The sequence below is a fragment of the Vanellus vanellus genome, assembly GCF_965231255.1.
Source record: "Vanellus vanellus genome assembly, chromosome: 10".
NCBI classification, from domain to species: Eukaryota; Metazoa; Chordata; class Aves; order Charadriiformes; family Charadriidae; genus Vanellus; species Vanellus vanellus.
This window is the reverse complement of record NC_138915.1, coordinates 2,211,677-2,225,276: the sequence shown is the minus strand read 5'-3', so window position 1 is coordinate 2,225,276 and position 13,600 is coordinate 2,211,677. Positions and strand designations below refer to the sequence as shown.

At 48.2% G+C, this 13,600-nt stretch overlaps 1 protein-coding gene across 1 annotated transcript in view; it reads right to left on the bottom strand.

The window, feature by feature from the left end:
- Positions 1–13,600, bottom strand: part of ARHGEF9 (Cdc42 guanine nucleotide exchange factor 9) — a 196,386-nt gene that overhangs the window by 40,724 nt on the left and 142,062 nt on the right. The window contains exons 6-7 of the mRNA XM_082488354.1: positions 6,589–6,768; positions 3,654–3,886 (exon numbers count right to left, since the gene is read on the bottom strand). Of these exons, the coding sequence (XP_082344480.1) occupies positions 3,654–3,886; positions 6,589–6,768 (413 nt within the window). The remainder of the gene's footprint in view (positions 1–3,653; positions 3,887–6,588; positions 6,769–13,600) is intronic.

The window sequence follows — 13,600 nt, the reverse complement described above, 5'->3', positions numbered from 1 at the left end:
GCTACGAATTACGCTGGTGACAGCTAAAATAGGGGTGACTGCTGTGAATTAGATCCATTTCCCTCTGTGAGCCAAACAGGATAAATATTAAGAAACAATCACAATGTGATATACAACAGAATATTATTTGCTATTTTGCCATCCTTTCTTGGATGAAGTCTTGAGATGCGTTTTCAATTTTTATTCAATTCTTACGTCAAAATTCTAGCTGAGGTTGAAAAGAAATCCTACAAATTCCAGAACGGCAGGACCGGTCCTCCAACAAAGTAAAGGAGAACAGAGGATGGGCTGTATGACATAACCGTCATGACACACAATGAAGAATTTCTTGTGTTTTCCTCTGTGGGGCCGTCTGTATGGAGTGAGTGCCCGGTTGTGTAAGGGAGAAAAGGAGCTATGCCAGAGAGACATCAGTCTGGTCTTCAAAATGTCCATGAGTTCTTGTAGGGAAACGGGTAAGTCACTATGGCCAGAGAGGATCTGTAGCGGTAGGGAGAGGTGCACGGTTTAGAGACAGTCACTAATAATCTCCTAGCAATTATGTTCATGCAAAGAAGGGAGGCTAATGCCAGTCCCCTCGTTAGCAGGGTCTCCTCTTTCTCACATAACATGTTCATACACCTTTAACTCCAGCCCAGTTCTGCAGCAGGAACGCTCAGGACACCAGCAAGCTGCACTTAGGACCTTCATATATTTAATTCACATTAAGCTGGAGTAAATCTTTAAGAGGTGAACAGATGTGGCTTTGTGAAAAATTCAAATGAGCCACTCTCAAAACAATAAGCAACTGAAGGGAGCCAGGCTCTGAAAACACCCCCGTGCCTGCCTCCACGCGGGGTGGGCCGGTGCCAATCAAGCTGGGTTTTATCTTGGTAACGCTAATTTACTAATTCTAATGTTCTGCTTTGAGGAGAAAACCCCATGCACATTTTTCTTTCACGCAGTAATGAAGAAAGAGTCATGACTGAACTTTTTGGGCTCCTAGCCCGTGTCCGTGACAGAGCTGGCAAAAACTTAGAAGAAAAAATAACAGAAGCAAAGCATTTGGCCAGGGAAATAATAATAGGATAGCATTAACTATGAAATTAAGGTAAATAAATTGTTTGTCAATTATATTGGGGCTGCAATGACCTCTTTCCAGTGCTCCATCATCATGCAAGTCTAGAGCCTTGCCAAACATCACATGCTAACTTGGGGGAGAGTGGGCAGGTTCTGGTTTCAGCTCTGTTGTCCTGACCTGGCACGGGGAAGATCCATAGCTCTACAAGTACAGTATTACTGAAGAGGCAGGAAAAAAAAAAAAGGAATATAACGTCCCACTGTTAGACAAAGCTAACAGATTTGCTTCCATTGGGACTCCTGGTCTTTGCTGAGTTTTGCCTTACTCCATAATTGATTTAAGCAGTATTTCCTACATATTAAATTCTAATCGGAGTGCCTAAGAGACTCCTAACCCAGGCAACGATGAGCTTGATTTCATTGTGAGGATTAGTCCAGTCTATAATTTTCTAGCTTCTGTTTCAGACTCACAATCTAATTGCGAGCACTGTCACACCACAAGTGCATGAGGACAACTCGCCGCCGGATTAATGGGCGCAGCTGAAGCTCCCCAGTTGCCTCCTCAGTTTCTCTCCTTCATAGCAGACCCTGATGGTATCCCAGCCTGCGGGTATCTGGCTTTTCCCCGTGTCTGATATTGCCGCAAGGTAACATTCCCCCCAAATTATTTGCTTTTCCATTCTCAGGCTTTGCTCATCTCAGCCCCCATCCCAAAGCCAGAATTACAAGAGCAGAAAATATCTGTATTTCAAGCAGGCGACCAGGGCAGCGCGGGTTTTCTGCACAGCCCCAATGCAGATTCATCTGGTGGGGATTAAGACACACTCTCTGTGCCTCGTTTTCCCCATTTGTAGCACTAAGCTTGTCTGGGATGCGAGCTGGGTTGCCTGGAGCATCAGTCCCTCCTGGGCTCTTTGAATGCTTGAATGGGAGGAGCTACACCACAGGGAGGAGGGGTATAACCCACCCCATTTCAGCGTTATAATGTTCCTCCAGGAGCCAAGACACTCCCAGGCTAACAGAAGTATGCCACGCTCCAGGGCTGAGATAAGGCACCCGTCTTTTGCCGTCTCTCTGCGCGGGCACGAGTTTCATATATGCACTGCGTTACAGCTTCAGGGGGCTTACTCGTTACTAACGCGAGGCAAGCAAATATAATCCCGCTCTCCCTTTTCAGAAAATGAAGAAACAAGAGAAACAAAGTGTCCACGGCTGTGTCCTATCACTGACACAATCCAGTGAAAAAGAGCTCTTGGTCTGAATCAACTCATTCTCGCTTAACCACAGGAAAGGTCCGAGTCTCCTCAGGATACAGCTACATCTGTTTGCTTCACAACATGTTGATTTTAAAACATCCCAAGGGAAAAAGGAATGTGTTCCCAAGATAATTCAACCCCTGCGTAATCACGCTGTCCACATCCCTTTTGGTACTGCTACCAAGTAACTCGGAGAAGGACATTTTAAACAGAGACCTCTTCTCTCTGAGGCTTCTAATGTCTTCCTGTTGTAAAGCCGCATCTGAATTCACACTGTAAGTACTGCGGGGACATCGCAGGGCTGCTAAGAAACAAAAACCCACAACATTTGGGATCCTAGAGCTGGTTTCTGGTACCCTAATGTTCCCAGGAGTCCGCTCCAAGTCTGATGTGGTCTCGTTACAAAGGGAAAACCAGAAATTGGATCTGGAGCCAAATGAATGTCCAAATTGGTGATTTTGAAGTGGGCATTCAGGGAGTAGGAATCCAACTTGCGAATCGGGGCAAAGCAAATCAATGCATCTCTCTGCTCATATCACGTTTCTCTGCTCTTTTAGAGATGGGTTTGGGGAAAAACAAAAAGAAAATCAAACACTTGCAGAACTTTCTGAAACATCTGTGGTCTTTTTTGTTCTCTGAAGCACTTCCTTTTAAATGGGTTTTGGAAAAGGAAAGAAAATTGGCAAGGCGGGAGAAAATGTGCTCTTAGGGGGCCTGATTATTCTCTCACCTCATTTTTACAGCAGTATATCACACGTGACATCATAGGTACTATTCTTGATTTACATTAGGTCAGGGAGTCAGGCTGATTGCCCTCAGCAGCAGCAAAAGAGATCCTGGAAATTTTGGGAAGTACTCAGACTGTTGGGTGCTCCTCTGAACCTAAACCCAATGGCAAAATCAGAGATGGAATCAGGCTGAAAAGCAGAGCCGGTTCTGAATTCTCCCCAAACCTGAGCCTATACAGGTTTGAGTTGCGGATCCTGACCCTCGACTTGCTATGTGCTGAGGTCTTCTTCAGGATAAAGGAATGAGCCTTTCTGACCACCAAATGCTAACGTAGTGTAATTTTCTAGTGTAACCGGTAGCATCAGAAAGTACATCCGAGGGTAATTAGTCCACTTGTCTGATTATAACAGAGATCAGTTTGGCTCCATTGAGAATCAGCGCTTTGAGAAGCTTTCGAACTGTCTGCTGAACCTTTGCCCCACTTCAATTTAGACAAGATGTCCCGAAGAGAAGAGCTGGACAGAAAAAATCCCAACCCCTGTGTGTGTGCAGAGGCCACGTAAAGAAGCAGCGAGCAAAATCCCTCCGTGTAAGAAAAGATCAGCGTACCTGTGATCCTGCGCGGTGTACTTCAGTAGCTCTGCGAGCTGCAGGGGGTATTTGCAGATCTTCTGCACTGGCGTCAGAAGGAAACCGTCTATGGCGATATCAATCATCTGCTGCAACAGACGACACGCTTCGAAGAAATGCTGGTACCTGCTATCTTTCATCAGCTTGGAAAGCTCCATGCACGCATCCAAATGGTTGTTACAGTACTCCGAATAGATCCAGAAGCCATCTTGCTGTGAGAGGCAGGAGAGAAGGGGTGCACACAGAGGGGAGCACACGTCAGACAAGCGCTGCTGGCAGTCAACCACCCGACTTGCCAACAAGAACACACTACAGCTGAAGAAGAAAGAATACCCCGAGCAGGAGGAGAAAGGACTGATCCCGGAATACTTCTCCTGCTTGGAGGAGGTGCTGCCTGGTTGCTCGGGTGGGGGGGGAAAGGGAGGCAGGGAGGGACCTGCACATTGCCACCTTGCTGGGGTCTCCGTAGGGACAGGGTGTGTTAGAGTGAACCCCCGCGCAGCGTTGTGGCTGTTCTCAGTTTCACGTTGTGTGGTGGGGTTTTCTTTGTAAAAGGTAAAGGTAGAACCAAGCAGAGCTCTGGCCTTCGGTAGTACAAGAAGACAACCTTGTTATTTCTAGAGCTCTTTCCCTGAAAGATCACGAAGCACCTGGCAAGGGGTTAGGAGCTGGGTGGACCTGAAATTCCCCTTACCAACCCAAGGCACCAACCACTCTGTGGACTTCCCCAGGACCAGAGAGCCAAAAACCACCAAACGACGACAAAACCCTCCCCACACGTGTGCCCACCCACCCTTCGCACCGGTCTAACAGGTGCTCATTTTGTTGGAAACTCCTTTTTCTGCCATCCCTGACCACAGATGGGGTCGTGGCAGTTCGTCACCCTTAACTCAGCTTTGATTCCTCTGGGCCACACGGGCAAGGCAGCCGCAAGGGCAAAGAAAGATTACGCCGGAAGGGAGAGACAGACACAAACTGACCGCCCAACATCACGTGTTAAGACTGTAGTTGGGAGAGCTCAGGTATAAGCCCAGGTGTTGCAGGTCAACAGCCTGAGACGCTACATCAGGTTGTGGCCAATGCCTTACAAACTCTAAAAAGGACAGATTCTTTTTTTTTAGAAATACACTTGACCAGCAATTTCTCAGTCCATAAGAGCCCAAATAACCCGCCTTTCTGGGAACAGGGGAGCCCGGGTGCTTTCCCATCCCCACAGCTGACCAAGAGCCGAGCGCTGACAAAATCACAGAATTTTCTAGATTGGAAAAGACCTGTGAGATCATCTAGTCCAATCATTAACCTAATACTGCCAAGCCCACCACTAAACCATGTCCCTGAGCACTGTATCTACACAACCCTTAAATACCTCCAGGATGGGGACTCCCTGGGTAATGTGTTCCAACGCCTGATGACCCTTTCAGTAAAGAAATTCTTCCTAATATCCAATCTAAACTTCCTTTGGCGCAACTTGAAGCCATTCCCTCTTGTTCTATCAAACAGCCTCTCTGACAGCTCTTTCATCCTGAAGCAGATGAGCAACAAATGCTTCACAGATCCTTATAACAGGATGTTCATGTCCTCACCCCTCAGTTTCCCCAAATGGCTAAACAGGGATAATTTATCAGGAGTTCATTAGCAGGCTTTTAGCCCCGATCTGATGACAGATAAGTGTCAGATATTCCTCTGAATAACAGTAGTAATTCTTACTAATGTCACTATAAACGAATTGACAGCATAGCCGCAAGACATGAAGTTTTAGCTACTGATTCTCACCGAGATTTCTTACATCTTTTTAGCACGGAGAGGGAATATGAAGCTGCTTTGGAAGCAAGAAGCGGGTTTTGCAGGCTCTGATAAAAATGAGCAACGTTAAAACCATCATGCAACTTCTCAAAAAGAAACCTGCTTTTCAATGAGAAGACCAATGACACTTAAGAGATGCTGCGAACCTTTTTCGGGACGCCCCGCTGAAGTTTCACGAACGTCTATCAGCACTTTCTCTAATAAGAAGTGAACTGTGGCCAGCTCAGCCCTGACTGTGAGGAACGAGGTAAGGCAGCACAGGATCTGCATTCCGGCTCGGAGCACCTCGCACGTAAGCTCTGATACAGCACTTCATTCTCCCTAAAGGAAAGCCCAGAACTGCAGGACGAAAATTTTCTTGACGTTTCCTGACATATTTACAACACCGGCCAATTTATCCGCTCCTGTAGTACGTGGCTTACGTAACAGAACGATGGGCTGGACAAAAGCCTCCAGGACTATATCGTCAGCTCAGATGTCCTGTTCAGCACGCGCTTAGCGTGAGCGCGTATCTGCCGTCCTGCTGCCACTTGGGCAGCAAGAAGCACGAGCTGGCACCCCCCCACGCGGCCCAACAGCTCCGCAGGGGAAGGCAACTGGAGCTGCATGGGTTTTACATCCCTTGCAAATGCATCTCGGTGCCACGGCGAAGAGCCCGAGCATTCGCTCTCCTCTACCTTTGTGTAACACAACTAAGGCCTCTTTTTATTTCTCTGGGACTCTCTTACATCTTCCAACCTTCTGGTCCTCCGTGAGCTGATCAGGATGGCCTGCAAGTGGGTTGAAGTCATATTCTGAAGAGTAAAATAAGGTGGGGAGTAGGTGGGGGACATCGTACCTACATAACATGAGGAAGGGCGGATGTGGAAAGGCGTTGGGATTCAAGTGTACTGGGGGAGTTACCCAACTATATGCTTCACTTTGGATTCCCCCCGCACCTACAGCAAACGGACGGCCATGGAGTATTCTGTGATACGTAACTAGAACAGTACTGATGCACACAAGTTATTCTGAGTGGTTCCTGCCTCCCGACTTTCTCTGCTATTCCCCTCCCTCCCTTCCCCAGAAACCAACCCCCAAACTCCCAAACAAAAATACCAAATGAACTCACGTGTTCAAGGAAACACGGTCCAATTTCACTGAGATGGGGGTCCTCGTTGTTGTACTGTTTCTCCAAGTCCCGGACAAAACCCATCTGAAATCTGTAGATATCTTCAATGTTACCAAAGATGATCTTTAGCTGTTCATCACTGAACATATCCCTCCTCTTCCGGCACTGCTTTAAGTAACCCTGTAAGGAATAAGGCAGAATGATCCACAAAATAACCCAAACACTTATACCGAGGCTGCTCCCAGATTTTTCTTGAGGAAGGAGCAAGCAAAAACAAAATCAGAAAATGGCTCTGAAATCAAAATCTACTTGTTATGACATGACAGTCTCCATCAACTCCTGTCTATGAGTAAGCATACCGTATGCAAAACACGCCTTGAAAGGCTACAAGTCCTTTTTTGATAGATATCATCTCATTTGCAACTGTTTTTCCCACTGCAACCCACAGCAGACCCACAGCACTACTCCTGCTCAGGACACACCAGACCCGGTAAGCACAGGGCTTCACGGCCTGCGTCAGGGGATGCTGGAGCCAGCGTGGGTACAGCGCGTTGGGAGGACACTGCTGGGTTCTGCCTCAATGTCCTTCAGCATTTTGCACGAGTCAGTTTTGCAAAGGAAAGGTTCCCCAGAGATCTCAACCAGCGCAGCCTGAAACGGCTCTGTCCCCACCTGTGCTGCAGAGCACTGCAAAATTTGGCTGAGAGCTCCGAAGAGGTGTGTTATAGCATTGTATTCCCGTTCCTTCAAAAATCACTGCCTCGCAGTACCCAATATCCAGGGGAGTCCTACAAACGGTGCTGTTTCTGCGCCCTCTTCAGTGGCACACGGCATTACAGAGAAAGCAGCGAAGGGCTGTTTGATCATCTGCTCACTCCGATTTCTCCTTTTAGCCCCAGTAATCAGGACAAGGAAGCTGATAGTCATGCTGAGAAATACTCTATGAACGTGTGGCTGCATGCCCTTGGTCCAGGACGGGGGTATGGAGGGTGTAACCATCCCAGTCGTTTCAGCACCAAGTGAAACGTTGAAGGAAAACACTCTTCAAGCGTTCCCTGACTTGGGAGGGGTTTATTTCCCCCCTTATTCATCTTCCATAGTCGGAGACAAAAGCGGGAGGCTGTTGCCCTGTGAGTGCCACGGCGGGGAACCCCAAAGGCCACGCAGTAGGTTGGGGAGGTGTTTTGCCTTGCCCGAGCAAGGGAGCCACAGTGGGAGCAGCCCGAGCTGCTGACCAATGCCATCTCGAGGAAAGCAACACTATTTTGATTTGGTTTTCTAAACCCTCTGTTCCATTAGCGCAAATACACTATTCGAAACAGTGTAAAACGAGGGAGAATTTTTCTCCTGTTTTCTCAACTATCGCCTTTCATTGCTTTTCTTCCTTTTTGAAGTGGGACCAGAGGAAAAAATGCTTTGTACCCTTCTCTGTACAAACATCAGGCTCCCTCACTGAGTCTGTAGACATTAAAGTCAAACGGAGAAAGAGAGAGGAAGAACAAAGATGTAGAGAGTTTAAGGAAATTCTCCAAAATCACAGAATAAATCTGCAGTAGATTTGGAAACAATTCAGGTCTCCTGCATCTCACTCCAGTGCAATAATAAGAAGTTCTTCCTTGCTTATTCTTCATCTGCCCACAAGACTTCTTGGTACCGAGCCTGAGCTTAGCTGGACATCATGCGAACACAAATCGGTAGGCAAGCACTGCTCTGAAGACCTCCTGACCTAAAAAGACTCAGTGGATCGATATTCTGGCAAAAAGCGTAACACGCCAAGTTGTGTCTGCCTCCCTGTTCCGCTGACCCTGCCTTATCCACGAGCTCACCATCGTGGGTTCAGCTGAATCACGAGCACTTCTTCAAACACGAAGCGCACGTGGCGCAGGGGACGGGGTGACACAGGGAGGCTCTGGATGCCTGGGCCGAATTTCTGGCTCTGCCACCGACCTGTGTGACATTGAGCAAATCACTTCATCACCCTCTGCGCTTCGCCTGTCTGGACGATGGACTAGAAACTCTGCAAGGCCAAATATCAGACGCTATGCTGGCCCGGTCCAGACTGCGGCCTCTTGACCGAAATGAAATAGCATGGGGGTCATCACGAGCTGACTTTGCTTGCCTTTATTATATAGGAAGAGAAAAAAAAATGAAGGGAAAAAAATGCCAACAGCTCCAGTTGAATGGCTATATTTGGGAACTCTAGATGCTTAGTCACACAGAGGAACCGCCAGCTGGTGACACGCAGCTGCTGGTCCACAATGCAAACCATCGGAACGCTATAATAAACTGTCCTTCAGCCTCACCATGTGGTTCCTGGGAGGGAGAACTTCAAGCAGATGAACGATAAATGCAACTTTGGCCGATCTGGCAAAGAGCCAAGCTCTGCGATGTCCAGCTTAGCTAGAAGGACACCGGTACCCTGGATTTGCTGGCTTTTTCAGCTGGGAAGCTTGGATTATGGAATACCTTCTGCATTTACTAAATCTAGGTCTCTCTTCTTCCAGGAGCTCCTTGATGACTCATTTCCCTGGGTTTCCCTCTCTCATTTTTCAAGGCCAGGAGGAATGGGAGCAGGCTGGTTCCCACGTCGCAGGGTGAGTGACAATTCAGCCTAGCAAGGAATAACGCAGAATATCTTTCCACGCCGCTTTTCATGTTTACCTGCTTACCTCAGAACAGCTTTTGAACACAAAAAAAAAAAAAAAAAAAAAAAAGAAAAAAGACATGCACCTGCCCACGAGGCCAGGCTCTTTTTTACACTGGCTTTGGTGCCGGCAGCGCCAAACGACTGCCGCAAGCCGTTTGCGTTAGGACCTTTGCCCCGCCGCACGCTGCAGGCTGCCCGCCAGCCAGCCTCCCCTCTCGCTCGCTGTTCTGGGAACTCAGTCACCGGGTGATTTATGTGAACATCTTTCAGCCCCGGGGTTGCTATTGGCTGCGACTACCGTCTTGAAGATTCCCCGTCCTCCCTCTGCTGGTTCATCGCTTTGCCCGAGTCACGTGTTTCGGAGAAGCTGAAGCAGCACATTTCAGTACAGGCACCTATAAAACCATGGGGAAAATAAAAGAAGGCACGGCGTTCCCAAGCCTTATCCTCTCTCCAGCCTGTGCGTTTGGATGGTTGTTTCCAGCACAAGCCAGCAAAGGGGAGACTGAAGATTTATGTCGAGTACGCAGCAAGAGCCAGCTAGAAGGCTGCTGCAGAGTTTTTCCAGTAAATTTACTTCTGTTACATAAAACAATGTCATCTTCCTTCTGCTCATCCCGTCAGGTTTGCTCAGAGAAGGGATAGCTGACTGATGAGCAGATGTTGGAGAGCGTTTTGCTCAATGAATTCCTAAAAATAGCTGTCAAACTGTCTCTCTTTAAAGTACTTTTCCATGTAGTCCCCGACGTATAGGCCAAAGTTGGAAAGTACTTGCAGGAGGTTAAGTGCGAAGTTTTCTCCACCCCAGAGCGGGTTTCGAGGCAGTCAGGAGAGGTGGCCAATCCATCCATCCTTCTTCTTGTCCGGCTGAGAGCAAGGTGAAGGAGAGAATGAGATGACGACAGCCAATGCAGGCTGTAACTTCAAAGGCAGTTGTGATGATACTCCAGTTTCTTTCCACCTCTGAGCCAGTTTGGGGACTCTCTCCGCTCTCCTGTAGACCATCCCTCAGTTTGGACCAGCACCATTTGGGCTATAAAAATCCCGTTCTCTCGAGCAGCGCTCACAGCATCCAGGTGAGCCTTGTGCTGATGTGCACATACCGAGAATAAGCACAGGAACAAAGCTGAGACTGTTTGAACCGAAAAGGCAAACTAGAGCCACGGCTGGTCCCAGGCAGCCAGAACGCTAAAGCGCTTATTCAAATACCGGTCCGCGGCAAGTACCGAACGTCAGGCACTGTGATTGCACCGGAGCCCACCTAAAATATAAAATGAAGTCCTGCGGGAACACATGGCTGTTCCTCAAAAGGGCAAGAAGCAGCCAGGTCCAAACCAGAAAGACGAGGCGTGCCCAAGCAGGCTGTGAAAGACAGCTACGAATTGCACATTGGGAAATACCTATATGTAGTATACAAATCCCCATTGATCCAAAGAGCTTTCTCCAGAGGTGCCCTCCAGTCTGGTATCCATGGATGAGAACTGGTCATACAAAGGGGCCAGCAGCTCCTCAGATGTGGTCCTCAGAAGGTGGGCCGCATTGCTGCCAAGAAGGTTTTATGCTGCTTCACTCTGAAGCAGCAAAAAAAAAAAAAGTGTTTTTCATCCATCTCCAAGAATGAGTCAGGCTAATGCCACCCAGACCACGTGAAAACTTGTCCCATCAGCTCTGCACAACAGACCCGGCTTGACACGCCAAGATGCAATGAGGATGTTTTCCAGGTGGCATTCCGAGCTGTCCTGGTACCAAAGCAAAGCTTAGGTGGAATCCAGTCAACATTAGTAAAAAATTAATTCAAAGTGAAATTACTTGGAAAAGAGCAAAACGCAGGACTGGAAGTTGGCCGCCCTTCCTAACCTCCCACCCCCAAATTACTCATAATACAGAGATTTCCTATGATCTCCCAAATTGCCTCACTGTTCCCATCCAAGCTCTGTCACTTCTCCCTCTAACACCTCCTTAAATTTAGCCTTGTCTTCCTAATCCACACGCAGGTCCAAACCCTGCTCGTTTCTCAAAGCACGGCACCACTCTCGCTAGCCCGCCTGCGTCTCGCTGCAGCCCCAACCACCTGCGTGGCCCTCTGCTCTCACCGAGGCAGCTCTCCCGACCCAGCCACCCTGGCCGCTCTGCCGGTGCCACCAGTACCACGTCACAGACAGACCCTGTGCCCTCCCGCATCAAACCCCAGGCGCAGGGTTGTCTTTTCAAGCCTGGAGATGGGCACACATATATGCGGTGCTTTAGGGGACAGTGAGCGAGCAGCACTGCCCGCCAGTAAGGCTGGTCATTGCTACCCGTTATAAAACCCTAGTTTTCAGTAGCTAATTATTTTTTCTAAGCTCTAACCCCTAAGCCCAACATTCCTATTGCTGGGTATTTCCTTAAGGCTAAATTCTTTCTTCTTTCTTTTCCCCTCGGTGATATCTCAGAATAATGACCCATCCGCTCCTGATAATGCGGTCCAGGAAAAACTCCCCATTTTAACCCCTCATAAAAATCTTCACAAAACTCTTTCACCAAGCAGCAGTCGGGTCCTTCAGACCCCCAGACACGGGCACAGCAGCAGCAGTCGGCAGGGCAGCATGGCTTTGCTGTGATGGGGAATTCCCCTCCGAGCCAGCTGCTGCACGCAGGTCTTGGCTTGCGCAGGTAATTTTTATTCTGGTGCTGGCTAGCTTGTGAGCTCCCGACTTGGCAGGACTAGTGCCATGGGTATTATGAATAATAACACAGTGTATAATAGTATGGTAGCAGGTAGCGGAAATACATCCTGAAGCAGAAAAGAGCAATTGGAGGGCTCTTAATCACCTAGCAGGGGCTATGGTCCTCCGATAACAACCACACATCTTAAGGTGCCTCACCGGCGTTAGGATTTGTTATTCATTATAACTCAGCAACAAGAGTATAACTACACACTGCTAAACTCAGCACTAAATCAGGCTCAACCTTCGCCATTCGGCCAGAACTCCCCTCTCATCCCCTCCAGTATGTCATATTGCTGCTGTTTGTGCTGACACCTTAAAATAAAGAGCAAAGGGAAGGGGGGAATTTGCCACTGTCAACAGCACTTCTGGATCTCATCAGCGGTTGTCTGGTGTCTACTTGTTCCTCGGCACAAATAACACCTCTGTACAAATTCCTCCAGGAGCGCTGGGAGGAGCTCAAGCCGGCCCGCGTCTCTCCATCTCCGGTCCGCAACTTAAGCACAAACACGACCAGTCACGTCGTGCTGTGCTGAAACGCCTGGGATGACTGAGCTGTCTCCCAGCCTTCTCGAGGCAAACGGATTGCTCTGATTAAACTGAGCACAATGAGGCTCTCTCCAGCGAGGGACAGCCTTTCATTTCACAGATGAGAATGCCCATTTCAGTCCTCCTCCTTCTTTAAGAGAGGCAGCTGAATCATTTCCTGGTGCTCTACCTGGATTTATCCCCTCAATACCATTTTGCATCATAGAGAGCAAGGCAAGAGCCTTAGAGATCTCTTTCATACCTGGGACATGTTATTAGGAGCTGTAAATCAGTGCTACCCCACAGATGTCACTGAAGCTATACCTATCTGTACCCCCCGAGAATCTGATTTGGCAAAAGCATGGTGACATGGCTGGGAAACGCACGTTAAGGTTTATTGAGTTTTTCAACAGAAAAGTGCAAATGCAGGAAAAAAAACAATATGTGGAGAAGTTCCTGCAGTTCTTCCCTTCCTCAATGCAAAGCCCTCTGCCTGAAATAGCCCAGCGAAATTAAGCTCATCTGTTTCCAAAATGAAATCCCAAGACTCTTCCACATTTGAAAAGTGTCATAGATGCTTTTTGGATGGCTGCTTTGCCTTGTCGATAGAGAAGCAGCAAGTACAAAGGGAGGAAGACATTTTTCTAAGCAGAACTCACAAGGGGCTTCAGCACATTGACTCGGCAAAGACTCGGGCTCGCTAAACCCTAACCGCTCAGAGGGATGAGCTGAAAGCCATGGACTTTGATTTTAGCGCTAACAAACTTCTGCCTCTCAGCGATAAGTATACGCTCTACACACAATGCCCAAGCTGTCCTGCAACACTCTCCAGCGCAGCCGTGCGTTCTCCTTCCCAAACACCCAGCACCGCGTGCACCGCGCTGTGGGCTTAGCTTGTGGCACTAATTCTGTGTGCTGCAGGACAGTAAGGGCTTGTAGGGGTTAATTGAATGATGAAGAACCATAATGAAGAAGAACCAAGTTGAGGATGTGAGGGGTCAGTCACCAAAGTTCACTTGCTTGCCAGTTCCCTGACCCTGGATAAACATCACACGCTTCATTTCCCACAGTGAAAACACTTTGATCTCAGTCTCACCATAAGAAAAGGCAAACGGGGGCACATCCTGAGCCA